General features: G+C 38.9%; 2 protein-coding genes across 2 annotated transcripts; both read left to right on the forward strand.

Moving 5' to 3' along the window:
* Positions 1 to 25: 25 nt before the first annotated feature.
* On the forward strand, positions 26 to 25,669 carry LOC311116986 (up-regulator of cell proliferation-like). Its single transcript, XM_084191989.1, has 5 exons — positions 26 to 106; positions 4,010 to 4,279; positions 15,636 to 15,905; positions 18,616 to 18,885; positions 20,929 to 25,669. The coding sequence occupies exons 3-5, from the start codon at positions 15,857 to 15,859 to the stop codon at positions 24,564 to 24,566; spliced, it is 3,957 nt and encodes a 1,318-aa protein (XP_084048115.1). The 5' UTR covers positions 26 to 106; positions 4,010 to 4,279; positions 15,636 to 15,856; the 3' UTR covers positions 24,567 to 25,669.
* On the forward strand, positions 25,357 to 27,470 carry LOC311116978 (interferon-induced very large GTPase 1-like; the record flags this gene model as incomplete). Its single annotated transcript, XM_084191982.1, has 2 exons — positions 25,357 to 25,386; positions 25,574 to 27,470. 2 exons carry the CDS (start codon positions 25,357 to 25,359, stop codon positions 26,078 to 26,080), a joined length of 537 nt encoding a protein of 178 aa, XP_084048108.1. The 3' UTR covers positions 26,081 to 27,470.

Consider the following 27,470-nt stretch of genomic DNA (forward strand, 5'->3'; position numbering starts at 1 on the left):
ATCACTCTCTCTGACTTGCAGTGTGGTACTCAGTACTCTGTTACTGTCTGCACTGTGCTGGAAAATGTAAAGCAAAGTGAACTGGTGTCAACAACCCTCACCACAAGTAAGTACTCCCGAGTGGCGCAGTGGTCTAAGGCACTAGCTGTGCAACTAGAGATCCTGGTTCGAATCCAGGTTCTGTCGTAGCCGGCCGTGACCGGGAGACCCATGGGGCGGCGCACAATTGGCCCAGCGTCGTCCAGGGTAGGGGAGGGAATGGCCGGCAGGGATGTAGCTCAGTTGGTAGAGCCTGGCGTTTGCAACTCCAGGGTTGTGGGTTCGATTCCCAAGGGGGGCTAGTATGAAAAATAATGTATGCACTCACTAACTGTAAGTCGCTCTGGATAAGAGTGTCTGCTAAATCACTAAAATGTAAGGAAGTACTCTACTTAAGCATTATGCCTGGTGTTAATTTGTTTTAAATAACTAATGTAGATTAACTAATCAGTAACTATTTACTTTGACTACATATCCATAACGCATTCCCCAAACATCTGTAAGCATTTAATGAATGTGTTATAACAGGTCCCAATCATATTATTAAAGGTTTATTAAATATATCCATAGCATATCTATAGCGCATTCAGTTCATACTATGAGCTCATATGTAGGTATCTTTATAGATGCATTATTACAGTGTAGTGTCATCATTATGGCTGTTCTCTAAAGTGTGCTTCTGGCATGCCAGTGTTAGTTAATATGCCAAAAGGGTTAAGGGGTATCTATTTCTTATCCCTAATATTACTATGGGTCCCACATATGCAGTCAGTGTAAAGTCAAATATATTTTCCCATTCATAAAGTGTTTATAGCTAAGCGCATTTATAGCTAAGCACTTCATGGTAATTAACTGTTAAGTTTGCCACTCTGATCTATAACACCAACATTTCAGTTGACTGATTTCCTTATATGAACTGTAACTCAGTAAAATCTTGCATATTGCATTTTTATTTTTGTTCAGTATAAAACAGCTGCATCGTCTGATTGGTAGAATATATTGCTGTTCTGATTTCATATTTGAATAGCAGAGATGTAGAATACCATTCCATACCCTCTAAGTGTTGTCTAACTTGTTCGAAAAGTTGTCAAAGTAGCTAATTTGTGTCAAAAGTCACATGCTCCCCCAGTGCTTTCATCAAATCAAATTTTATTGTTCACATACACATTTTTAGCAGATGTAATTGCGGGTGTAGCGAAATGCTTGTGTTCCTAGCTCCAACTGTGCAGTAGTATCTAACAACAATTCACACAAATCTAAATGTAAAAGAATGGAATTAAGAAATATATAAATATTAGGACGAGCAATGTCGGAGTGGCATTGACTAAAATACAGTAGAATACAGTATATACTTATGAAATGAGTATAACAGTATGTAACATTATTAAAGTGACTAGTGTTCCATTATTAAAGTGACCAGTGATTCCATGTCTATGTAGATAGGGCAGCAGCCTCTAAGGTGCAAGGTTGAGTAACCGGGTGGTAGCCGGCTAGTGATGGCTATTTAACATTCGGATGGCCTTGAGATAGAATCTGTTTTTTTTAGACCCCGACAGGATGCTCTCAATTGTGCATCTGTAAAAGTTTGTGAGGGTCTTGGGTGCCAATTACTTCAGCCTCCTGTTGCGCCTTCTTCACCACACTGTCTGTGTGGGTGGACCATTTCAGATTGTCATTGATGTATACGCCGAGAAACTTTAAGCTATTCATCTTGTCCACTGCGATCCCAACGATGTGTATAGGGGCGTGCTCCCTCTGCTGTCTCCTGAAGTCCACGATCAGCTCCTTCATTTTGTTGACGTTGAGGTAGAGGTTATTTTCCTGGAACCACTCCGCCAGGGCCCCCACCTCCTCCCTGTAGGCTGTCTCGTCATTGTTGGTAATCAGGCCTACTACTGTTGTGTCATCTGCAAACTTGATGATTGAGTTGGAGGCGTGTGTGGCCACGCAGTCATGGGTGAACAGGAAGTACAGGAGGGGTCTGAGCATGCACCCTTGTGGGGCCCCAGTGATGAGGATCAGCGAAGTGGAGATGTTGTTTCCTACCTTCACCACCTGGGGGCGGCCCGTCAGGAAGTCCAGGACCCAGTTGCACAGGGCGGGGTTCAGACCCAGGGCCCCAAGCTTAATGATGAGCTTGGAGGGTACTATGGTGTTGAAGGCTGAGCTATAGTCAATTAACAGCATTCTTACCTGCTGTAGGTATTCCTCTCGTCCAGATGGGATAGGGCAGTGTGCAGAGCGATTGTCTGTGGATCTAATGGGGCGGTAAGCAAATTGAAGTGGGTCTAGGGTGTCAGGTAAGGTGGAGGTGATATGATCCTTAACTAGCCTCTCAAAGCACTTCATTATGACTTTTCATAAATTAGTAATATAACACACAGTTGTTGGTAGAATGTAGCTGTAGCTTCTTTCATGGCGTTCATGTGGTTCTCACGAAGCTCACATGCTAGATCCATGATGAAATATCTCCTGCTGACTGTCTTGTCAAGGCTCATGCAACATGTTGACGTTAATAGCAGCAGGTTGTAGAACACCGCAACAGGCCAGCGGCGAGTACCTCCTTTTACAGTCTTGCTATCTGGTCGAGTGCCAACCTATTGCATAAAACAAAATAGAATAGAAAAGGTTTGAATTATATATATATATATATATATATATATATATATATATATATATATATATATATATTAATAATAGTAATAATCGTAATAGTAATAACAATAAATGAATGTAATGTTTTATAATAAAAGGAGCTCATATTAGGTGCTTGGCAGATGGAAAGGCTATCTGTAAATAATAATTTACTGCATATATAATCTATTAGGCTATTGTTATCATATGGAAACATATTTATATATTATACATAATATTAGCATCAACATACATTATTGATTAATTCCATTTCACATACAGTACCAGTCAAAAGTTTGGACACACTTACTCATTCTCTGGAGTGGGAAAATAGAAATGACATTACATTGACTACATAGAACTAGAGTTATCATATGACTCTCAACTACACGATTTGATCAGTCAAATGTACCCTGAGGATTCAACCCTGTGGATCATTGACCTCAAGGAGAGGAATAAGAAGTTATATACCAGCTGGTGGGGGAAATGGGGCTGATACAGGATATATATCAGCATAACCTGGTTTGGCCTTTTGGCATATTAACTAACACTGGCGTGCCAGAAACACACTTTAGAGAACAGCCATGTTGATGACACTACGCTGTCATCTATAAAGATACGTAAATATCCTGCATAGCATGACATAAATGTGCTATAGACATGCTATGAATATATTTAATTAATCCTATAATGTGTGGTTGGGACCTTTTTATAACACATTCATGAAATGCTTAAAAATGTGTAATGAACACTTTACGGATATGTAGTCAAAATAAATTGTTACTAACTAATCATAATGGATGTGTCAGCATGGGATGTAAAGGTACAGTATCTTCCCTGATGATAAATATATGATGGTGAATTCCCCAGATCTCATAATGCAATTTGGTGATGAAATCAATAAACAGCTTTTATAATATCTGAATTCATGCTTTCTTCCATTCATATGAGTCATTATGTCAAGGAGTTGATCTGCCTCTGCTTGCTTTAACTTTATAAGTACTACAGTGTAAAACACTTGTTATTGTGGAGAGCATTAATAATCACAACATTATTTTCAATTATATATTTTTCATTTTTGGGGGGTGTGGCGTCAACAATTTAACAGAGGCGCAGTGCTGTTACTAAATTAATATAGTGGAAACTCTTAATTTTTGTTACATTACAAATCCAACTTCTGTTGTTTGACTTCTGATTTTAGCTTATTTCTTCCCATATCAAAAGGAATCACAAACTGGCCTTTTCTACTTTTCAACTACTATTGTTATTTTACTCCTATAATATAACTTGTATTTCTGGAGTTAAACTGTAACACAAATCATGTATTTTCCCTCAGTACTTCCTTTCCCACACCAGCTGACTGTTGACTCAGTGGACACCACATCAGCTGCTGTTAGCTGGAGCCAGCCACCAGGACTGGACCAAACCCAACATCATTACCAGATCTCCTACCACTGTCCAGGGACAGAACCACACATCACTACCACATCTTCACACAGCATCACTCTCTCTGACCTGCAAGGTGGTACTCAGTACTCTGTCACTGTCTGCACTGTGCTGGAAAATGGAAAGAAAAGTCAACTGGTATTAACAACCCTCACCACAGGTAAGGAAATAAAATACCTAAATATTATTTCTGGTGTGAAAGTTTATTAAGCTTTGACGAATTATCAAAATGACTAATGTAAATGAACTAATCATAATGGATGTGTCAGCATTGGATGTAAAGGTACAGTATCTTCCCTGATGAGAAATTTATGATGGTGAATTCCCCAGATCTCATCATGCAGTTTGGTGATGAAATCAATAAACAGCTTTTATATTATCTGATTTCATGCTTTCTTCCCTTCCTGTGAGTCATTAAGTCAAGGAGTTGATCTGCCTCTGCTTGCTTTAACTTTATAAGTACTACAGTGTAAAACACTTGTTATTGTGGAGAGGATTTATGATCAAAGCATTTTCATATTTTTATTGTGGGGGGAGTGGCGACAACAATTTAGAGCCTGTACTGTGCCATTGCTAAATGGATATTGCAGAAATTCTTCATTTATTATTACGTTAAGGATGGATCGAAATCTACAGAATGGTTACCTCGAGAAAAATTGTGTAGGGTCATGCTTTTCAATTTCAGTTAAGTGGAGGGTTTAGTATTTTTTTTAAATCTAGTCCAGGGGAGGGTTATGGAATTTGTAATTGATTACATTTCAATATTTCTCAGTGTTTTAGAATTAGTTGCTTATTAGGTTATATATCAATGTGTGGCCGATGCCACCCCTCATCTCTGATTCTCTGCTGGGTGCGCAATATCAAGTGTGCCGATAGGCTATTTCGTATGGTCTCCATCAAATGATCCATAGCCTATAGGCTATAAGCTACAAAGTGCATGCTCAGAGAAGCACAGAGCACCGTTATATTTCTAAGATAGCTACTGGGATGGTGTAAATAAAACTAGGCTGCATTACACACTGCAGTGGATATCCCAACCCTCACCCCATGTGCTGCCTAACCAAGGGCTGTGCTGTGTAGGAGAGTCAAAGGCTTCTTCTGATTTATTTTATTTTATTAGACCTAGTCCAAAAAAGTAGTAACTACCTGTTTGACAGACGAATATAGGCTATAGGCTGTGTCGTGACGTGACTTTCATTAATAGGGTGACTGTTATTTATCGAATCAACTAACTATGTTTAATTGTCACTTGATTAAATTAAGGGAGAGAAAGCTCTGTAGACTGTTGCTTCTCTGTATTCTGATCTTGGGCTTCTCACGTCGGACCATCACATTATAGTCATGACAGCTGCTATATCCATAGATATAGACCAACGGACATGGGACAATAATCGACAAGGACAATGGCAAATATATAATATACTAATCAGGGGGAATGGGAACCAGGTGTGTGTAATGAGACAAGAAAGTCCGGGGTTGGTGGTAATGAACCAGATCAGTGACGCCTAGAAGGCCGGTGACGTAGACCTCCAGAGCTGGTGAATGGAATCATTTTCATTCATATATATTTTTGGGCGCGTGGCGTCAACAATTTAGCAGGGACGCAGCACCGTTGCTAATGAAAAAAAACAAAAAACAAAGCTGTCTTGAATGCGTATGTCTTCACACACCTGAGTTAACACACCTTTGGCAGCCATTACAGCTGTGAATTTGAATATTAATCCTTTATATCCTAGTTTGTTAAATAGCCTGCCCTATATTTGTTAAATATGTTCAACACATTTTCCACATTGTTCTAATTGCATTGCTTTTTAACTCGGCTTTGTGCCTTTCATATTTATTTTGATCCTGACAAACTACCCATAACCTGATGCTGCCGCCACAATACTTGAAAATACAGAGGGTTTCACTCTGTTTTGTGTTGTATTGGATTTGTCCCTGTAGTTTGTAATCTAGGCCAAAAAGTGTATTTATTTTCTGTGTTGTCTTGCAGTATTACTTAACGGCCTTGTTGCAAACAGAATGGATGATTTGGAGTGCATCTTTTAACACACCTTCAATTCACTTTGTCGTACAAGCCAGTAAAAAAGACATTACAGACAAAATACTTTAGAATTTACATACATTTGAAACATTAAACTGTAGCGTGTGTTTGTGTGTGTTTGTATGTGTGCATCTACACTACACTTGCCTCGAAGCAAGCATAAAAGGCATTTTGCTTGTCTGGTAGGCTTGCGTCGCTGGGCAGCTTGCGGCTGGGTTTCCATTTGTAGTCCGTAATAGTTTGCATGCGCCAAACCCAGATGGTGAAGCGTGATTCATCCCTCTAGAGAATGCGTTTCCACTGCTCCAGAGTCCAATGAAGGTGAGCTTTACACCCCTCCAGCCGGCATTGCGCATGGTGATCTTAGAATTGTGTGCGGCTGTTCGGCCCTGGAAAACCATTTCATGAAGCTGACGTTGCTTCCAGAGGCAGTTTGGAACTCGGTAGTGTGTGTTGCATCCGAGGACAGACAGACGATTTTTACACGCTACAAGCTTCAGCACTCGGCGGTCCCGTTCTGTGAGCTTGTGCATAGAAGACATTTAGCTTGTCTGGTAGGCTCGCGTCACTGGGCAGTTCTCAGCTGGGTCTCCCTTTGTAATCCGTGATAGTTTGCAAGCCCTGCCACATCCGACGAGCGTCAGAGCCGGTGTAGTAGAATCAGATTTTAGTCCTGTATTGAGACTTTGCCTGTGATGGTTTGTCGGAGTGCATAGCGGGATTGAAAATACAGAGGGTTTCACTGCCGTTTTACAGCCCTCTAACCAATTGTACTATTATGTGTGTTTTTCCGCGTTATTTATAATTTATTTTGTACATAATGTTTCTGCCATCGTCTATTATAACCAAAAAGAGCTTCTGGATATCAGGACAGCGATTACTCACCTCGTATTGGACGAAGATTTTTTCTTCAACGAGGCGGCCGCGAAGGATATCATACAGACACCCGACAAGGCCCAAATCCCCGTCATTCGCATGAGGAAGAGACGGAGATATCGTGGACGTAGATCGGGGTGCCTTGTAAGGATCCGACGGCGAGCGAGTAAACTGCCTCTTCCATCAATCCTATTAGCCAATCTTCAATCATTGGATAACAAATTGGATGACCTAAGATTACGGTTATCCTACCAACGGGACATTAAAAACTGTAATATCTTATGTTTTACCGAGTCGTGTCTGAACAACGACATGGATAACATACAGCTAGCGGGCTATACGCTACATCGGCAGGATAGAACGGCTGACTCCGGTAAGACAAGGGGTGGCGGTCTGTGTATATTTGTAAACAACAGCTGGTGTACTGCTCCTTTATTTGTCTGTTTGTGGCCCGCCTGTTAGCTTGCACAATCATTGCCATTCTCCTTTGACCTTTCTCATCACCGAGCTGTTTTCGCCCACAGGAATGCCGCTGACTGGATGTTTTTTGTTTGTCGCACTTTCTCGGCAAACCCTAGACACTGTTGTGCATGAAAGCCCAGGAGGGTTTCTGAGATACTAGATCTGGCACAAACGATCAAACCATGTTTACAGTTGCTTAGGTCACTCGTTTTGCGTATTCTAATTTTCAATGGAACAGTGACTGAATGCCTCGATGCCTGTCTGCCTGCGTTACGTACAGTGCCTTTCTAAAGTACTCACAACCCTTTACTCTGTCCACATTTTGTTGTGTTATAGCCTGAATTTAAAATGGATCAAATTGAGATGTTTTGCCACTGATCTACACCATATAGTGAAGTTTTGTTTGTAGATCCTTTTTGAAATTATTGAAAAATGAAAGGCTGAAATGTCTTGAGTCCGTAACTATTCAACCCCTTTTTTATGGCAAGCCTAAATAAGTTCAGGAGTAAAAATGTTCTTAACAAATCACATAATTAGTTGCATGGACTCATTCTGTGTTCAATAATAGTGACTAACATGATTTTATAATGACTACCCCATTTCTGTATCCCACACATACAGTTATCTGTAAGGTCCCTCAATCGAGTAGTGCATTTTAATCACATATTCAACCACAAAGACCAGGGAGGTTTTCCAATGCCTTGCAAAGAAGAGCACTGATTGGTAGATGGGTAAACATATATAAAAAAGCAGCTGCTGAATATCCCTTTGAGAAAAGTTAAGTTATTAATTAGGCTTTGGATGGTGTATCAATAGAACCAGTCACTGCAAACATACAGGCGTCCTTCCTAACTCAGTTGCTGATTTTAAAACAGTTACAGGGTTTAATGGTTGTGATATGAGAACTGAGGATGGAACAACAACATTGTAGTTACTCCACAATACTAACCTAAATGACAGAGTGAAAAGAAGGAAGCCTGTACAGAATAAAAATATTCCAAAACATTCATCCTGTTTGCAACAAGGCACTTCAGTAATACTGCGAAAGAACTGGCAAAGAAATTAACTTTTGTCCTGAATATAAGTGTTATATTTGGGGCATATCTAACATAACACATCACTGAGTACCACTCTTCATATTTTCAAGCATGGTGGTGGCTGCATCATGTTATGGGTATGCTTGTCATCGACAAGGATTAGGGAGTTTTTTAGGATGAAAAGAAAGAGAATACAGCTAATCACGCAAAGTCCTACAGGAAAACCTGGTTCATTCTTCTTTCCAACAGACACTGGGAGATGAATTCATCTTTCAGCAGGACAACAACCTAAAACACAAGGCCAAATAAACACTGGAGTTGCTTACCCAGACGATATTGAATGTTCCTGAGTGGCCTAGTTACCGTTTTGTCTTAAATCGTCTTATAAATCTATGGCAAAAATTGAAAATGGCTTTCTAGCAATCATCAACAACAAACCTGACAGAGCTTAAGGAATTTTACAAATAAGAAATGGCAAATATTGTACAATCCAGGTGTGCAAAGCTCTTAGAGACTTACCCCAAAAGACTCAGTGCTGTAATCAGTGCCAAAGGTGTTTCTAACATGTATTTTCTCAGGGGGGAATATTTATCTAATCAAGATATATTATTCTTTTATTTTCATAAAGTTTCAATAAATGTTAGAATTTTTCTTCCACTTTGACATTACATAGTATTTTGTGTAGATCATTGTCCAAAAAATGACAATTAAATACATTTTAATCGCACTTTGAAACACAACAAAATGTGTAAAGTTCAAGGGGTGTGAATACTTTTTGAAGGTACGGTAGCAAGCCATGGCCACGTGACCTTATGTCTTTAGGAGCGATCCATTTTCGGGAACGGGGTGGTGTACCTAATAAACTGGCCACTGAGTGAATGTTGCTCCAAGAGTTTTGCAAAGTTGGTGGAATCTTATTCAACATGATTCACAGCTTTAACGTCTGCCAAATGTGCTTAAAGCAAGTAAGAATGCTGGTGTGTCATTTTTAGAAAATGTATATTATTTAAAATCAGTGGTGCAAAAAGTTCCCAATTGTCATACTTGATTAAAAGTAAATATACCTTAATAGAAAATGACTCAAGTAAAAGTACAGTGAGGAAAAAAAGTATTTAGTCAGCCACCAATTGTGCAAGTTCTCCCACTTAAAAAGATGAGAGAGGCCTGTAATTTTCATCATAGGTACACGTCAACTAAAACAGACAAATTGAGAAAAAAATATCCAGAAAATCACATTGTAGGATTTTTAATGAATTTATTTGCAAATTATGGTGGAAAATAAGTATTTGGTCACCTACAAACAAGCAAGATTTCTGGCTCTCACAGACCTGTAAATTCTTCTTTAAGAGGCTCCTCTGTCCTCCACTCGTTACCTGTATTAATGGCACATGTTTGAACTTGTTATCAGTATAAAAGACACCTGTCCACAACCTCAAACAGTCACACTCCAAACTCTACTATGGCCAAGACCAAAGAGCTGTCAAAGGACACCAGAAACAGAATTGTAGACCTGCACCAGGCTGGGAAGACTGAATCTGCAATAGGTAAGCAGCTTGGTTTGAAGAAATCAACTGTGGGAGCAATTGTTAGTAAATGGAAGACATACAAGACCACTGATAATCTCCCTCGATCTGGGGCTCCACGCAAGATCTCACCCCGTGGGGTCAAAATGATCACAAGAACGGTGAGCAAAAATCCCAGAACCACACGGGGGGACCTAGTGAATGACCTGCAGAGAGCTGGGACCAAAGTAACAAAGCCTACCATCAGTAACACACTACGCCGCCAGGGACTCAAATCCTGCAGTGCCAGACGTGTCCCCCTGCTTAAGCCAGTACATGTCCAGGCCCGTCTGAAGTTTGCTAGAGTGCATTTGGATGATCCAGAAGAGGATTGGGTGAATGTCATATGGTCAGATGAAACCAAAATAGAACTTTTTGGTAAAAACTCAACTTGTCGTGTTTGGAGGACAAAGAATGCTGAGTTGCATCCAAAGAACACCATACCTACTGTGAAGCATGGGGGTGGAAACATCATGCTTTGGGGCTGTTTTTCTGCAAAGGGACCAGGACGACTGATCCGTGTAAAGGAAAGAATGAATGGGGCCATGTATCGTGAGATTTTGAGTGAAAACCTCCTTCCATCAGCAAGGGCATTGAAGATGAAACGTGGCTGGGTCTTTCAGCATGACAATGATCCCAAACACACCGCCCGGACAACGAAGGAGTGGCTTCGTAAGAAGCATTTCAAGGTCCTGGAGTGGCTTAGCCAGTCTCCAGATCTCAACCCCATAGAAAATCTTTAAAGTCCGTGTTGCCCAGCGACAGCCCCAAAACATCACTGCTCTAGAGGAGATCTGCATGGAGGAATGGGCCAAAATACCAGCAACAGTGTGTGAAAACCTTGTGAAGACTTACAGAAAACGTTTGACCTGTGTCATTGCCAACAAAGGGTATATAACAAAGTATTGAGAAACTTTTGTTATTGACCAAATACTTATTTTCCACCATAATTTGCAAATAAATTCATTAAAAATCCTACAATGTGATATTCTGGATTTTCCTTTCTCATTTTGTCTGTTAGTTAAAGCTACAATGTGTAACTTTTTCGGCAACCTGACCAAATTCACATAGAAAAGTGAGTTATAGATCTTTCATTCCCATTGATAGCAAGTCTTAGAAGCAGTAGATCAATTCTATGTGTGCTATTTCATGGTTCCCATTCTGATGTTTAGTTTTTGCATCTTTTACTTTCGGTTTTGTACACCAGCTTCAAGAAGCTGAATATACAATATTTGTGGTCAATTAAAATATATTTCACAACGGTTTAGATGATACAATGATGCTCTACACAATGATTGCTTGTTTTGTCACATAAACTGAAATTAGGAAACTATTAGAATCAGTTCAACTGGTGGCTGGAATACTCGGTTACTGCAGATGGCGCATTTTGTGTCCCATGTCAAATGTGTTGGCTCCAATGCTAACGCAGACAAGGCCTTCACCCAAAGCTGGGTATTCTAACTGGAAGAATGCCATTGATAGTTTCAAATGATTTGATAGGCACGCATCAAGCAAAGAGCATTTGAAATACACTGCACTGTGGAAAGAAAAACTAGTTTGACGTGCTATGGGACCATCGGTGTCAACACTTGTTAATGATGATTAGCTGGCAAGAAATGGCATGAATTTGTTAATTGTGGATATTATTGAGTTCCTTGTTTCATACCAGCAACCACTGAGGGGGACATTGGAAATGATAGAGTCAAGATGGGAGGGTGGCAGTGGACTTTTATGATGGAATTTATTCTCCAAAAAGACAAGGAACTTGCCAAGCTGTTTAGCGCCATACCCCACAATGCAGCCTGGTCTCATAGACTAGACGTAACATAGTATATTTACTTTTGGAACACTCAAATTATTATAATATGTTACGTTTGGTATGGTTACATAAGACAGATGGTTATTTGTTTATTTTGTATATTTGGTCGGGGTGGATGGGTAGGCGTATAATGTGAAAGTCTAGCAACCCAAAGGTTGCGAGTTAGAATCTCATCATGAACAACTTTAGCATTTTAGCTAATTAGCAACTTTTCAACTACTTACTACTTTTTTGCTACTTTGCAACTACTTAGCATGATAGCTAACCCTTCCCATAACCCTAACCTTAACCCTACCCTAACCTTAACCCTAACCCCTAACCCTAAACCTAGCCTAGCTAATGTTAGCCAGATAGCTAATGGTAGCTGCCTAGCTAGAATTTGTAGCATACTGTATCATACATTTTGCTGAATCGTAACATATTGTAAGTTTTGATAATTCGTAACAACTGTACATCTAGCAAATTCGTAACACATAATGCGAATTGTAATTCATAACATACCATACAAAATGGGTGATGGACATCCAGAAATTAATACATACCATACTAAATGGGGTGTCTCAGATTTACATACAGAATAATATGAAATGCTCTGAGACCAGGTTGCACAATGACACATAGCTGCAACTCTAATGAAAAGGTAAGAAAAAATCTAGCTGGTTGGTTTTTATCTAAATGTTGGTGGTATAGTCAGTGTTGTCATTTCAGCAAAAACTAGGGTATGGAATGACAAAATAACTTCCTTAGCAGCTTCGGTTTTCAACGGCCTTGCTTAGTGTGTAGCGCGCTGTCCATGGCACTGATAGAGCACAGCAGAGATTTTGTTCCAAACTATCACTTCTTGGTCATAAGCACTCCATGGCCTCTGGATTTAAACTGATGTTTATTGTGGTATAAGCCTAAGTGTGATATAAGCCGAAATCAATATAATTCCAATGCAAAAACCCAAGCTGCATGTCTGTATGGTATATCATAAATATAGTCTATAGATACATTCTATGATGGTTTTCTTGGTAGCCTATTAGTTTTCATGGTTGTAAATGGAGCTGTACGTATTGGAAACTTGTTTATGGTAGGCTGACATTGCTTAATTGATTATGTGGGTCAAATTTGATCCACAGAAGTGTATTGTGCCATTTCACAAGGTGTTGCTGAACTCATGAGTGGCATGATTGTCCATGTTGAAGTGGACCTATAGGCATATTTATTTGGCTAAACAGCTTTGCTTGGCTGCATCTCACTGTAATAGGCTGTAGGCTATGTTTTGGCTCTTTGGATCTCCATTCACCTGTTGTTTTACTGCGTTTGTTTACTGTTAATGTAACTAGCCTGAATATAGATGGTGTCATGCCTTTATCGATCTGATATTAATGTTACTTTGCCTACTACTTGTTACCCCTGTTTTGTTCTGTTCCCACTCATTCGTTCATATTTGCAGTTGTGTTGGTATTCTAAGCCAAACTTTTCAGTATTTTTCTTTGCCTGCATGAATAACTAGGATACTACTTTCAGCATTTAGTTAGCATTATTTTGGTAAGACAGCTGTGTGTACACTGCATTCACATAGGCTGTTTGTAATAGGTGAATTACCCTATCTATCTGGCAGCCTGTATTCTTTACCAAAACAGCATTGCTGTAGGGCGCTGTCCGTTGTGCTGATACAGAACAGCAGAGATAGGATAAAGATTTCACAAGCACGCAATGATCGGAGAGTCTCGACATTTTAACTTTATGTTTATTGTGGTATAACGTGTTTATATAAGCAGAATTCAATATAATTCCAACGCAAGAACGCCCAAAAAACTTGGCCCCCACGTTGCAGCAGCAACTCTTCATATTTGTTACATTACAAATCCAACTTTTGTTGTGTGACTTATGTTTTTAGCATATTTCTTACCCATATCAAAAGGAATTGCAAGACGGCCTTTACTACTTTTCAACTACTATTCAACTTTTTCCTCCTGTAGTATATTTCTGGAGATAAACTGTAACCCTGACATTAATGTATTTTCCCTCAGTACTGGCTTCACCAGACCAGATTAATGTTGACTCAGTGGACACCACATCAGCTGCTGTTAGTTGGAGCCAGCCACCAGGATTAGACCAAACCCAACATCATTACCAGTTCTCCTACCACTGTCCAGGGACAAAACCACACATCATTACCACATCTTCACACAGTATCACTCTCTCTGACCTGAAACCTGGTACTGAATACTCTGTCACTGTCTGCACTGAGTTGGAAAATGGAAAGCAAAGTCAACTGGTGTCTACAACCCTCACCACATGTAAGTACCCTACTAGAGTATTATGTCTGTTGTCGAACTGATTAGTTATCAAAATCACTGTAATGTGCATTAAATAATCATAATGGATTTGTCAGCATGCAATGTAAAGGTACAGTATCTTCCCTGATGAGATATATACGATGGTGAATTCCCAGATCTCATCATGCTGTTAGGTGCTGAAATCAATCACTTTAATTTTTTATCATATTTGAATTTATGCTTTCCTCCATTCCTGTCATTATGTCAAGGAGTTGATCTGCCTCTGCTTGCTTAAAACTTTATCAGTAGTACAGTGTAAAACACTTATTGTGTAGAGGATTCCTAATCACACCACTCTTTTCATTTATGTTTAAGTAATAAGGCATGATAACCTGGGGACTATAGTGTGAATAACTCTTGACTAAGTGCTGTTCTTATGAGGGTGTCATTCATGATAATTCCTGGTTTCGAGGGTCTTATTGCTTTTATAAAACAGTTTCCAACATATGAAAAAATATTCACAATATGTTTTCTTTAAAAATATAATTCGTTACATCCTGTACATCTAGCAAATTCATGAAATATGAAGTGAATTGTTAGCATTATTTTGGTAAGACCGCTGTGTATTGTGCCATTTCACAAGGTGTTGCTGAACTCATGAGCGGCATGATTGTCCATGTTGAAGTGGGCCTAAAGGCGTATTTATTTGGCTAAACAGCTGTGTTTGGCTGCATCTCACTGTAATAGGCTGTAGGCTATGTTTTGGCTCTTTGGATCTCCGTTAACCTGTTGTTTACTGCGTTTGTTTACTGTTAATGTAACTAGCCTGAATATAGATTGTGTCATGCCTTTATCGATCTGATATTTATGTTACTTGGCCTACTACTTGTTACCCCTGTTTTGTTCTGTTCCCACTCATTCGTTCACATTTGCAGTTGGGTTGGTATTCTAAGCCAAACTTTTCAGTATTTTTCTTGCATTGCGTGAATAACTAGGATACTACTTTCAGCATTTAGTTAGCATTATTTTGGTAAGACAGCTGTGTTTACGGTGCATTCACATAGGCTGTTTGTAATAGGTGAATTACCCTATCTATCTTGCAGCCTGTATTCTTTACCAAAACAGCATTGCTGTAGGGCGCTGTCCATTGTGCTGATACAGAACAGCAGAGATAGGCTAAAGATTTCAAAAGCATGCATTGATCTCAGAGTCTCGACATTTTAACTTATTTTTGTGGTATAGCGTGATTATATAAGTAGAATTCAATATAATTCCAATGCCAGAAACTCTTTATTTTTGTTACGTTACAAATCCAATGTTTGTGTGACTTCTGTTTTTAGAATATTTCTAAGCCATAGAGGAATTGCAACCTGGCCTTTTCTACTTTTCAACTACTATTCAACCTTTTCCTCCTGTAGTTCATTTCTGGAGTTGTGTATTTTCCCTTAGTACTTCCTGCTCCAGACCAGCTGACTGTTGACTCAGTGGACACCACATCAGCTGCTGTTAGCTGGAGCCAGCCACCAGGATTAGACCAAACCCAACATCATTACCATATTTCCTACCACTGTCCAGGGACAGAACCACACATCACTACCACATCCTCACACAGCATCACTCTCTCTGACCTGCAAGGTGGTACACAGTACTCTGTCACTGTCTGCACTGTGATGGAAAATGGAAAGCAAAGTCAACTGGTGTCAACAACCCTCACCACAAGTAAGGAAATACCCTACTTAAGGATTATTTCTAATGTCAAATTTTTTCAAATCACTCTAATGGATTTGTCAGCATGCAATGTATAACTCTTGAAAATATAGTCTGGGCAAAAGCCAGTTGTTAGTTATCCTCCTTGCCTCTTCTTGTAAAGTTGTATTTTGAAGCACACTTTTTTTACAAGCCCCAGGTGTGTCTGGGTCTACTGCTGTTGACTTCTTTATCTTCTAGAAGTCCTGCTCACTGATGGCTGCATGGTGCATTGTCTTGTCCTTCCTCTAGTTATGCACGCTCAAGTTTTCAGCTTTTTTGTTTCACAAGAAAAAATATATTGCCTCTTCAAAGTGATAGGCATGTTGTGTAAATCAAATGATACAAACCCCCCCAAAAAAACAATTTTAATTCCAGGTTGTAAGGCAACAAAATATGAAAAATGACAAGGCGGGTGAATACTTTCGCAAGCCATTGTAGCTGTGGTTACATAACCCTTTATCTCCACCTGTGCGTGCCAGTTGGTTATTTTGGGATTTCCTCCCCCTCCCATATCCTGTTCCCACCATACTTTTAAATCCATGTCTCCCCAAATGTTAAAATTAATTATTTACATTTAAATTACATTTACGTCATTTAGCAGACGCTCTTATCCAGAGCGACTTACAAATTGGTGCATTCACCTTATAGCCAGTGGGATAACCACTTTACAATGTTTTTGTGTTTTTTTTTATTTTTATATTTTGTTTAATGTATTTATTTATTTATTTTTTGGGGGGGGGGACTCCTCCATGTTTTGTTTGTGTTTGTAGCAGCTGCACTGCGCTGGTCTATGAATTAATAGAATTCTGAGTGTTTACAGGTTTCCAAGGTGAATTATTAGTTTCATGTTCATTCTCTAGGCTAGCCTGCTATGGCACGGTGGAGATCACAAAATAATTGCAACAGTAGGCAGGTTTGCATTGACCCCATTGTCTTATGTCCGATGGCGTCACTCCTACGAGACGCTTGTCCCTCAATCGATCAGTGCAGGTAGAATCAACTCGCTATCTGACATGAGACAATGCGTTGATCCGTGTTTATTCTACAAAAGCAATGTCGCAAATGAAAACATTGCGACATGTGTAATGGAAACAGCTATAGGAAAAATGTTCTAAAGATCGACAACTTCTGTATCCGTTCGACGGGTGGATTTTTATTTTGTCTAACTTTCTTTATTGCAAAACATTCTAATTGAAACTGTGTTTTTGGGAAAAAATTATGATTGCAGAATAAATTTGAAGGTACATGATGTCATCGCATAACTATGAAGCACCGTCTACATTTAATTCTAAATGCTTACTGCTAAATCCATTTTTCTATAAAAATGTTTCTTTGCAGGACAAGGATTGTCTTAACTTTCAAGAATGCCTGAATTGCTTCACTTTGCTTTTCTGGTTGGATGGTTGCAAGTTTCAACATCCAATTATTTCAGATCTACGCTACAGGACTGCAATTTTCACTGATAGAAATCCTATTAAATTACTACTATTTCTATTGCTATTCTATGGTTTCACTATGGTATATAGACTGTGATAATTATTAGAAAATATTAGTCAATTCTTTCATTCTATCCATGCTGGCTTTAGTGGCCTACCTGAGACATGAAACAGATATGTCTAAAGGGCATACAATTCTTCAACCGATAACATTTTACCTAGCTTGATAAGCTAGCTAACATTGCTAATAATAAAGTCAGCTATATGCCTAACATTGACAATATGGTCAAACTAGCTACATTATACATATTGACAAGGTTGTAGTTGTCAAATGTTTTCTTTGTTGTCATCTTTTGGTTGAAAAGTGAAAAGGTCAGTGGTGAAACGTCACAACTCAGCAACTCGGGCAGTTTCCCCACTTGTAATTCCAACATGGAGGGTCATTCAAGTAAAACTTCCCAGTCGATACTAGGAATTTCCAATAACTATGATAGCATGGAAACATGGCATTATTCGTTTTTTACTACAATATTTTGTTTTATATGTGACGTCATTACGTAAAGCTGGTTTTATCAAGACAGGGTCGTTCAATGGAAACGCACCCTAGCAGGCACTTGTCACATCTATTTTCTATGCAAACTTTCTAAATGTCGTCAAAAAATCACTGGACAAGTTAATGGAAATGTAGATACTGTTGCACAGGTCGTAAAGGCAGACAAAAAGGTTTAGACAAACCCCAACTGTTACAAACCAAATCCTAGCACAGTAGCATGGGATTGTGGGGAATAATGCCACATTCACATAGTCGGAACTAGGAACCTCGGAGTTAAAATGAACGTGGAGCTTCCTATTGGTTGATTCATCTTTCTGCAACGAGTTAGCAAGTCGGAAATGTCCAAGTTTCCTACTTCCGACTAGCACATGAATGTGGCTTTACTCTCTGCTATCAACCAATCAGCATCCAGGATCCAAACCAGTTTTATAGTTATTTATTTTTGTTGTGGTGGCAACAATTTAGCAGTGTTGCAAACACTATTACTAAATGAATATAGCAGAAACCCTTAATTTTTGTTACACTACAAATACAACTTCTGTTGTGACTTCTGTTTTTAGCTTATTTCTTCCCATATCAAAAGGAATTGCAAGCTAACCTTTTCTACTTTTCAACTACTATTCTACTTTTCCTCCTGTAGTTTATTTCTGGAGTTAAACTGTAGCACTAACAGTAATGTATTTTCCTTTAGTACTGCCTGCTCCAGACCAGCTGAATGTTGACTCAGTGAAGAACACATCAGCTGCTGTTAGCTGGAGCCAGCCACCAGGATTGGACCAAACCCAACATCATTACCAGATCTCCTACCACTGTCCAGGGACAGAACCACATATCACTACCACATCTTCACACATCATCACTCTCTCTGACCTGCAGAGTGGTACTCAATACTCAGTCACTGTCTACACTGTGCTGAAGAATGGAATGCAAAGTCAACTGGTATCAACAACCCTCACCACAAGTAAGGAAGTACACTACTTAAGTATTGTCTGGGAAAAAAACTGGTTAAATCAACTATATTTCAACATAATTTGTCAATGTATTGTGACATGGAATCTACATGGAAAATACATTGGATTTGAAAACGTAATCAACAATGTTGTTTTCAGGAGAAAAATTATACCACAGGATTGTCATCATGGTAACCAAATTTCAACATAGAAAAACCTTTTGTAAAATATGTTGAATTTGTACCTTTTAAAACAATGTTGGATCTTCAATGTAATATCCACTATCAGAATAAATAAACAATCGGCTGGGCAGCACCTCCTACTGGAGAATTGATCTACCCTTTTGTTTCCCAGGGTTTTAACCTTCTTAGCTATGATATTTGTCATTGAACAAAACATAAAAGTAAAAAAAATAGGACTAAATCACATCAAACTTTATTTAAAGCGAATTTAACGTTTGATTCAGTCATGTTCTTTAACTTAGATTTTTGGTTGAGATGGAGACGTGAATCCAACACATCAATGATTAATTTGTAGACAAACTGGAATTAAACCCAGACAGTGGCACAGATGGAACTATCCAGGCAGAAGATAAATCACCTTGAAATGTTGCTATTTGATTGCGTTGACAACCAAACACAATTCCATATTCCTTTTGAAATACAATAAATAGCCTATTAACTTGACGTCTTTAACTCAACCAAAAACAAAAGTGAAAGGATGGGATTAAGCCATTTGTTCAAATGGAACTAGTTACGTCTCCTTTAAAGCTAGAATCCTTAACTGAAACAATAACAAAGCAGACCAGCCCGCCTCAGTTTAAGTAAAAAGCTGAGGGATGGGCCTGGAGAAATGTAACCACTCAAATTCATAGACAAAGCTATGTCTGCAAGGACTGACTATCCATGAAATCAACATTATAGACAATGTTTTGAGGCTATACAGAGTTTGTTTACATTTAAATTGCTTTCAAACACTGGAGTAAAACAAGCTAATATTTTGGGTTCTTATGTGGTACAACAGTTTAACTAAGCTTTTGATGCTTTTATAATGTGTATTCTTCAAAAATCAATGGGTATATATAATTACTTTAAATGTCCCAAAATGGATGTAGCAACTAAGGATTCTAGCTTTAATGTTGATGTTTGGTTGTGTTGTCAACCAAACACAATTCCATATTACTTTTGTAATACAGTAAATAGTGTAAAGTTATCTGACTGTAACGTTCAACCTTAAAATGAGTAACACATCCATGGCCACATGTTGAGGTTACTGTAACTATACATTTCTTCTTATGTAATCATATAAAGTCTGCATGTTTAAGATAGCATGAAAAGGACATCGCAGGTCTGTGGAGATCTTCACAATTGCTGTAATAATCTGGTAGAATCTCGAATGGCATTGATAACTTGCACCATATACTTTTAATGTAATCTCAACTGCAATTCAGGTCACTAGGTTAAGCTATTACATTTACATTTTAGTCATTTAGCAGACGCTCTTATCCAGAGCGACTTACAGTTAGCGAATACATATATATATATATTTTTATACTGCCCCCCCGTGGGAATCAAACCCACAACCCTGGCGTTGCAAACGCCATGCTCTATCAACTGAGCTACATCTCTGCCGGCCATTCCCTCCCCTATCCTGGATGACGCTGGGCCTTAGACCACTGCGCCACTGTTTTTGTGTTGAATAAATAAACAAAATATCTCACATTGTATTCCCATTGGAATTTGGTTGTGCTTTTAGATGGTTGAAAGCATAGTGATAACACATTGGGATATAAAGTACATTTTGGCTGTCTTTTTGAATGGGTGAATGTAGGTTGTAATCTCATTGATCAACGTCTCAACCAAATACTACCCAATTATCCATGTTGAAATGATGTTGTTTGCCCAGTGGGTAGTTATCAAAATGACTCTATGAACTAATCATAATGGATGTGTCAGCATGGGATGTAAAGGTACAGTATCTTCCCTGATGGGAAATATATGATGGTGAATTCACTGGATCTTTCCTATTTCCTAATCTATCCTTTCTATTTACAGAACCCTGTCTCATGGAGCTGTTGTCAAAGACTGGACTAGAAGATCATTATGAAAACAAGCTGACGTTAAGGACTGTCATTGAGATAAATGCTACTACTACATCCGATGAACCACTTACCACTATGCAGTCACTTCCAGGGGCCTTCCTTAAGAAATTAATGATGGCAAATGTGAATGCTAGGAGTGTCAAATGTATGTCCACTGACCAGGAAGTTTTCTATTATGGTGTAGCCAACCTGGACACTGACTCTGATACCAGCAATGTAATTCATCCACTGGACCTGATAACTGCCCTGTTTCTGTGCTCAGATGGTTTCCTGCAGCAGGAGATGGTCCAGAAAATGTCCATGTGTCAGTTTGCTGTTCCTCTCCTGCTGCCAAACTGTGACACAGAACAAAGCACGTTGATGCTGTGGGCCCTGAGGGACATAGTGAAGAAGTTTAGATCCTCTTCCCAAACAGCCACAAAAGCTTTCGTGGAGGAGAGAATAGTTCTCTCTGATGTTCCTATGGTGTCTTTTGTTAGGCTAGGAGAGAGCAGCTTGTCCAAGTCTCAGATTTTGAACAAGTTGCTTAGTAACCCTCAACAGTACCATGATACATTTGTTCATCATGATATGGAATGTGGCGATGTCCCTCGGCAAATCTCAGATGGTCTAGTTGAAATCAGCTGGTACTTTCCATCTGGGAACAGAAACATAGACATGTTCACTAAGCCTGTCGCTGTGGCCAATTTCAGAGGAGACGTCAGGTCCTTTGAAAAACAGTTCTCCTTTCTGTGTCAAACATCAGCTGCAGTTTATATTTTCATTGATGACTTCGAGGCAGATCTCAAGGTTTTGGAAGGAACAAGCACAAAAGCAGAGTTATTTCTGGTTGTCAACTCTCAGAGAAAAAAATTCAAGGTGGATACATTGAAGAAAATGATCGCACAATACAGTATCAAAGAAACAAATGTGATTTTGAAAAAGAAGCAGAATGATGCAGAATTTGTCAAAACCCTGCAGTCAACTGTGGGTGACATCATCAAAAAAAGTAAAAACAAATTGACAATTGAAAACATGGCTGCCGTGGCTCGTCAGTTTGGGATTCTGATTGATGAAGACGGTGAGTGTCAGAGTGCCAGGAAGATGGCAGATGAAATCACCAGGAACATCACAGACACAATTAAATTCAAAGATGAACAGCTACCCTTACAAGGCCAAATCTGGAAAGAGCTTTCCCAGTTAGAAAAAGAGAGGTGTAGGCTGAGCAAAGCAGGGGATCAAGAAATTGAACACTACAAGAGCTCTCTGAAGAAAAAGGAGGAGGAGTTGAGAAAGAAGCAACATAAATTTGACATGTCAGATGCAATGACAAGCTTCATTTTCGGAATGTCAAAATCAGGACCTGAGCGATCCTATTTCCTCAAGTGGATGCGGATAAATCTGGACAATCTGTCACGTCAGAACCTGTCTGGTTTGCGGGACCATTACAAACATCTTTGCCAACTTTCTCCGGAGAAAAAAGATGACATTAAAGATTTGGATAAGCAATTATCTGACTGTTCATTAGGTCTTGAACACTTCCTGCGTGAGTTGGGCCAGTTATATGAAGCTGCCTGCTCCCTCCCTGAAAGTAGCCCACAAAGAAAACAGATGGAGCACCTCTCTGGATTGTGTGCTCAGATGCTGTTGGATGGTTTCCCCGTTGAGCTTGTGGATGGAGATGCATCAAATATCCCTCTGAAATGGATATCAGCTGTACTGACTCAGCTTCATACTCTTGTCCAATCCAACAGCAAGATCCGGGTGGTCACAGTTTTAGGGGTCCAAAGCACTGGGAAGTCCACTCTCCTCAACACCATGTTTGGGGTCCAGTTTGCTGTCAGCAGTGGAAGATGCACCAGAGGGGCCTTCATGCTACTGATTAAAGTCAACAAAGAACTCAAGGAGGAACTGAAATGTGACTTCATCATCGTCATCGACACAGAGGGGTTGAAATCACCAGAGCTAGCTCAACTAGATGATAGCCATGAACATGACAATGAACTGGCCATGCTGGTCATAGGACTCAGTGATGTCACTATTATCAACATCGCCATGGAGAACTCCACAGAGATGAAAGACATTCTACAGATTGTTGTTCATGCTTTTATCAGGATGAAGGAAGTGGGGAAGAAGCCAGTATGTCATTTTGTGCACCAGAATGTGTCAGACATGTCTGCTCATGACAACAACATGAGAGACAGGAAGAAGTTGTTGGAACAGCTGAATGAAATGACCCAGGCATCAGCCAGAATGGAGAAGAAGGAGAATATCACCAAGTTCACTGACGTGATGGACTATGATCCAGACACAAGCAGCTGCTACATCCCAGGACTCTGGCATGGGACTCCCCCTATGGCTCCAGTCAATGCTGGCTACAGTGAGGTGGTGTACAGCTTCAAAAAGACCTTGATGGAAGATTTCAGAAAATGCCAGAGAAATGATGACTTGACACATTTCTGGAAGTGGACACAAAGTTTGTGGGAGGCAGTGAAATTTGAGAGATTCATCTTCAGTTTCAGAAACAGCTTGGTTGCAGATGCATACTCCAGATTATGCTCGGAGTACAATGGTTGGGAATGGGCCTTCCAGAGGGAGATGTATACATGGATGGTGTGTGCTGAAACTAAAATATACAATATTGGCATGACAAATCAAAATCCCCAGAGGTCCATAAAATATGTGCAAAAAGACTTGATGAGAGAAGCATCTGAGAAGCTTGCAAAGGGAGAAAAGGAAATCCAAGACAATCTAGTAAAATACTTTAAAAAGCAAGATGGCCATGTCAATCTGGTGGAAAAATACAAGCAGGACTTTGTGTGTAGTGCTAAAACACTGAGACGAGAGACAGAAAACACAGTGAAGAACAAACTGCAAGGAGCTGTTGAAATCAAAGAGGGAATGACAGAACTGAACAACATCAAGAGCTCTCAGACAAGTAAAATGGAAAAGAAGGTTTTGACTCTGCTGCAGAACTGTACACAGAACAAATCTGGTCTATCAGATGAGGCCCTCAGTGAAGAGTTTGAAAACATGTGGAGGAACACTCTGTCTGAGATTCACTTCAAAACACTCCCAAGAAGAGATGTGGCTCAAGATGCCTTCCTCATGTTACTTGATAATCTGTTAACGAGGGGGAGTCATGTCAAAAGTCTGTTGGTTGGAACCAGACTGGTGGATTGTGGGAGAAAAGCCTTTGTTTTGGAATCAGAGAGTTGGTGGCAGCAGGCTAAAAGCATAGCAAAGCACGTGGGTCGCGACCATCGCAGGAATAAACTACAAGACCTCTGTGATGACATCATAAAACAGTGTCAGGAGTTTATAACCCAGAGGGTGAAAAGCAAAACAGATTACCATGACACTCACATCAAAGAACTGCTTAGAATAATTGACAAAACATTGCTACAACACACACAAGTTAAAGCCAGTGAGGAATGTGAGGTTTCTCTGAAGCTACACATCTGCGGCAGAGCAGCCAGAGCGTTTCAGAAGATGCATGATGATTTCATTGAAGTCAATGACCCAAGGAAATGTCTGGAAAATTCTAAGAACAAGTACCTTACTGAGTTCAGAGACTTGTTTCATAACCGACCAGTGTCTAAAGAAAGCTAAGGACTTCACAAGCTCTGTCTAGAGCCAGCTGTACAGGATTATGTGACCAGATTGATTGGTCCTGATGTGGTTGAGGAAGTGAAGACCAGTAAAGTGTTAGCGGATTACAGCACCCGAGGAGCTTTCCAGTTCTCCATTTTGAAACAGCTCCTGGCTGATGAAGGATATGAGAAATATAGAGAGTACATTAACCATTATGAAAGGTTTGTGAAGGACTGGCTGTTTGACCAAATTGTCCAACGACTTTCAAAGGAGAACAGTCTTTAGAAACTAGAGATAAAACATCTGTCAGAGGTAGTCAAATTCATAATTGCTGCCATTTCAAATGTCAGCAATACAGCTATTGTAAATGATAAAGATATTCATTGACATTTTTTGCAATGCTCTTGGAGAGAAGCATTCTTAAATATGCAAACACATAACAGTTTGCTGAATACCTCACATAGTTTGTGGGAGAAATGAAGCAGTCACTGGCAGCTGAGTACTGTCGTATAAATATTTGACTGAAAAGTAGTCAATTTAAAGATATTTCTCAAGAGACCGGAGCTTGTGAATCCAAGAATTAGACTTTATTGCATAATAAAGCCGAGCTTGCTCCATGGAACAACTGTCTCTCTTTTGCTTAGAGATCTCTTATATAACACACAAATGCACAGTCATGTATACATAGCTTACAAAGCTACTCCCCTTAAGATCACTGATTAACTTCTTTAACTGCCACGCCACTATTATCTTTCAAAGTCCAACAACACATGTTGTTTACTCCAAAAGACCATGGGCGCTTTTCCATATGGCCTCTTCCCCTTATCTCATTATATTGGTGACGTGGCTCAGACACTTTTAAAAATAAAATGCATACATTCATTAAAGCATGTTTACACATTATATTGACTATATTCCTTATTTAAACATGCATCTGGACTTATAAAATGTCAATCATGTTTACTATATTTTATCTTTGACATTTCCCAACATTTTCCTTAATGATACATAAAATATTACCATAGTACGAAAACGGAGGAGACATCAAAGAAAGACTCAGATCTCTTCCATTCAAGCCTCACGATGAGATGTTCACCAGTCTGTTTGGCTGTGGGAAGCAATGTCCCTTCTGTGGTGTACCTTGTGAAGCAGGAGGGATAGAGCACAACAAACACCATTCCTCCATTCACCGTTCACCAGGTATCTGTGGTTATAGGGATACTTATTCACAGAAATTAGTAATTGAGATATGTTCATCTCTTGTGGTTAGTTGCAAAGCAACATTCTCCAATGCTGTGACTGGAGGAAAGTTTCACCCCTGCAAGGACTACCAGACATATTACCCTGACTGGATCATAACTGGTGATGCCAGCGTGGAGGCGTCAGACTACTGGAAGTATGTGATGGCCACATTCCATGAGAGAATCGCTAAAGAAGTAAATGCACTTCCTGCTGATATCCCAGGGGACTGGAAGGCATTAACACCTGATGATACAATGAGAAGCTTAAAAATGTCATTCAACATGAAATGAAGTACTATATAATGACTTGTTGACCAAAAACATGATTGACTTTTCATAGACTTAACAACCAGGAATGACATATCACAGAATCAACATATGTAGAGCCAGTTGTCTCAATAAAGTTTTTGAAATAATGTGCAGATCCTGCAATACCCAATGCAATTTTGAAAATAGAAAAATGCAGCATGAAAAATATATTTATTCTATATGCATTCAGAAACTATATGACATCTTAGCAATTCACAGATCTGATGTTCCATAATGAAATACATAGCTAACACTTTGAATTTGATGTAAAAGGAATAACATTTTCTAATAGATGTAGATGTAAGCAAAGCGCTTTAAGGAAATTCAGAAATCTTACAAATAAGAAAAGTCAAGGTGAACACCAACAGGTTAACCAACAGATTCACAGTGTTTTACTTGATAATGTCCATAAATAAACACAATACACAGGTCTAGTCTGACATTGTTCATTTAGTTTCAATTATAATAATTATAGTTCTGTATTTTACTTACCATCTAACCTATGGCTTGATATGCCTTGATCAAATATTAATGATTAGAAGGGACTGCATGGTTCAGTACGAAACAGTTGTTTTTTGTTTTTATTTTAATTGTGAAAAAAAATATTTTTTGTTTCACATTTATTATACTTTCACCAATTTACTTAATCAAAAATGATTACTTACTAAGTAGATTAAAAATGTTTTTATTGGACCACACCTTAATAGTGATTTGTTCAATGACGTGGCCAGTTTTGAAGGTATTTCCCAGCGTCAATCTATTCAATTATTATTTTATTTTTAATGATGTTGATAACAATGATTATATGATGATTTTATGTTTGTTGTTGATGATGATGATTTTCTTCTTGTTGATGATAATTGAATTTTTTTGTTAAAGATGATTACATTTGTGCTATTGATTATTACATTTGTGTAGTTCATGACAACAAGTATGGTGGTTATGATAATAATGTGAGATTGAGGGAATTACTTTTCAGCCAATAGTTGATATTGTTTATATTTTTTTCTGCAGTGAACACATAGTTTACAGACATATTGTGAAATAATGCAAATGATGAATACAATTAACAAAACATTATTTGGTTGAAAACATTATTTGGTTTAAAAACTTTATTTGGTTTAAAATCATTATTTGGTTCACTTGGAATCTGTTTTGGCTATACCATTTTAATCAGCTGTATACAAATAAAGGCACACAATGTGTGTATCAAGTATCTAAGAGTGAAGTGCTGATCTAGGACCAGGCAAACCCTGTCCATGTAGTCTTATTCAATGTGATCTAAAAGGCTAAACATATCCTAAATTAGTGCTCTTGCTCTGAGACGCTTTATACTTTCAGCCCATGTTAATAAAAAAACAAACAGAATTGA

The sequence above is a fragment of the Coregonus lavaretus genome (genome assembly GCF_964263955.1).
Source record: "Coregonus lavaretus genome assembly, contig: HAP1_SCAFFOLD_464, whole genome shotgun sequence".
Lineage (NCBI taxonomy): Eukaryota > Metazoa > Chordata > Actinopteri > Salmoniformes > Salmonidae > Coregonus > Coregonus lavaretus.

What these genes read in the sequence shown, in the direction of transcription:
- LOC311116986 (XM_084191989.1), top strand. Translation starts at nt 15,857, where the DNA reads ATGGAAAATGGAAAGCAAAGTCAACTGGTGTCAACAACCCTCACCACA. An exon ending in GTCAACAACCCTCACCACAA is followed by an intron (nt 15,906 to 18,615) that starts GTAAGGAAATAC and finishes ATTTTCCTTTAG; the next exon opens with TACTGCCTGCTCCAGACCAG. An exon ending in ATCAACAACCCTCACCACAA is followed by an intron (nt 18,886 to 20,928) that starts GTAAGGAAGTAC and finishes TTCTATTTACAG; the next exon opens with AACCCTGTCTCATGGAGCTG.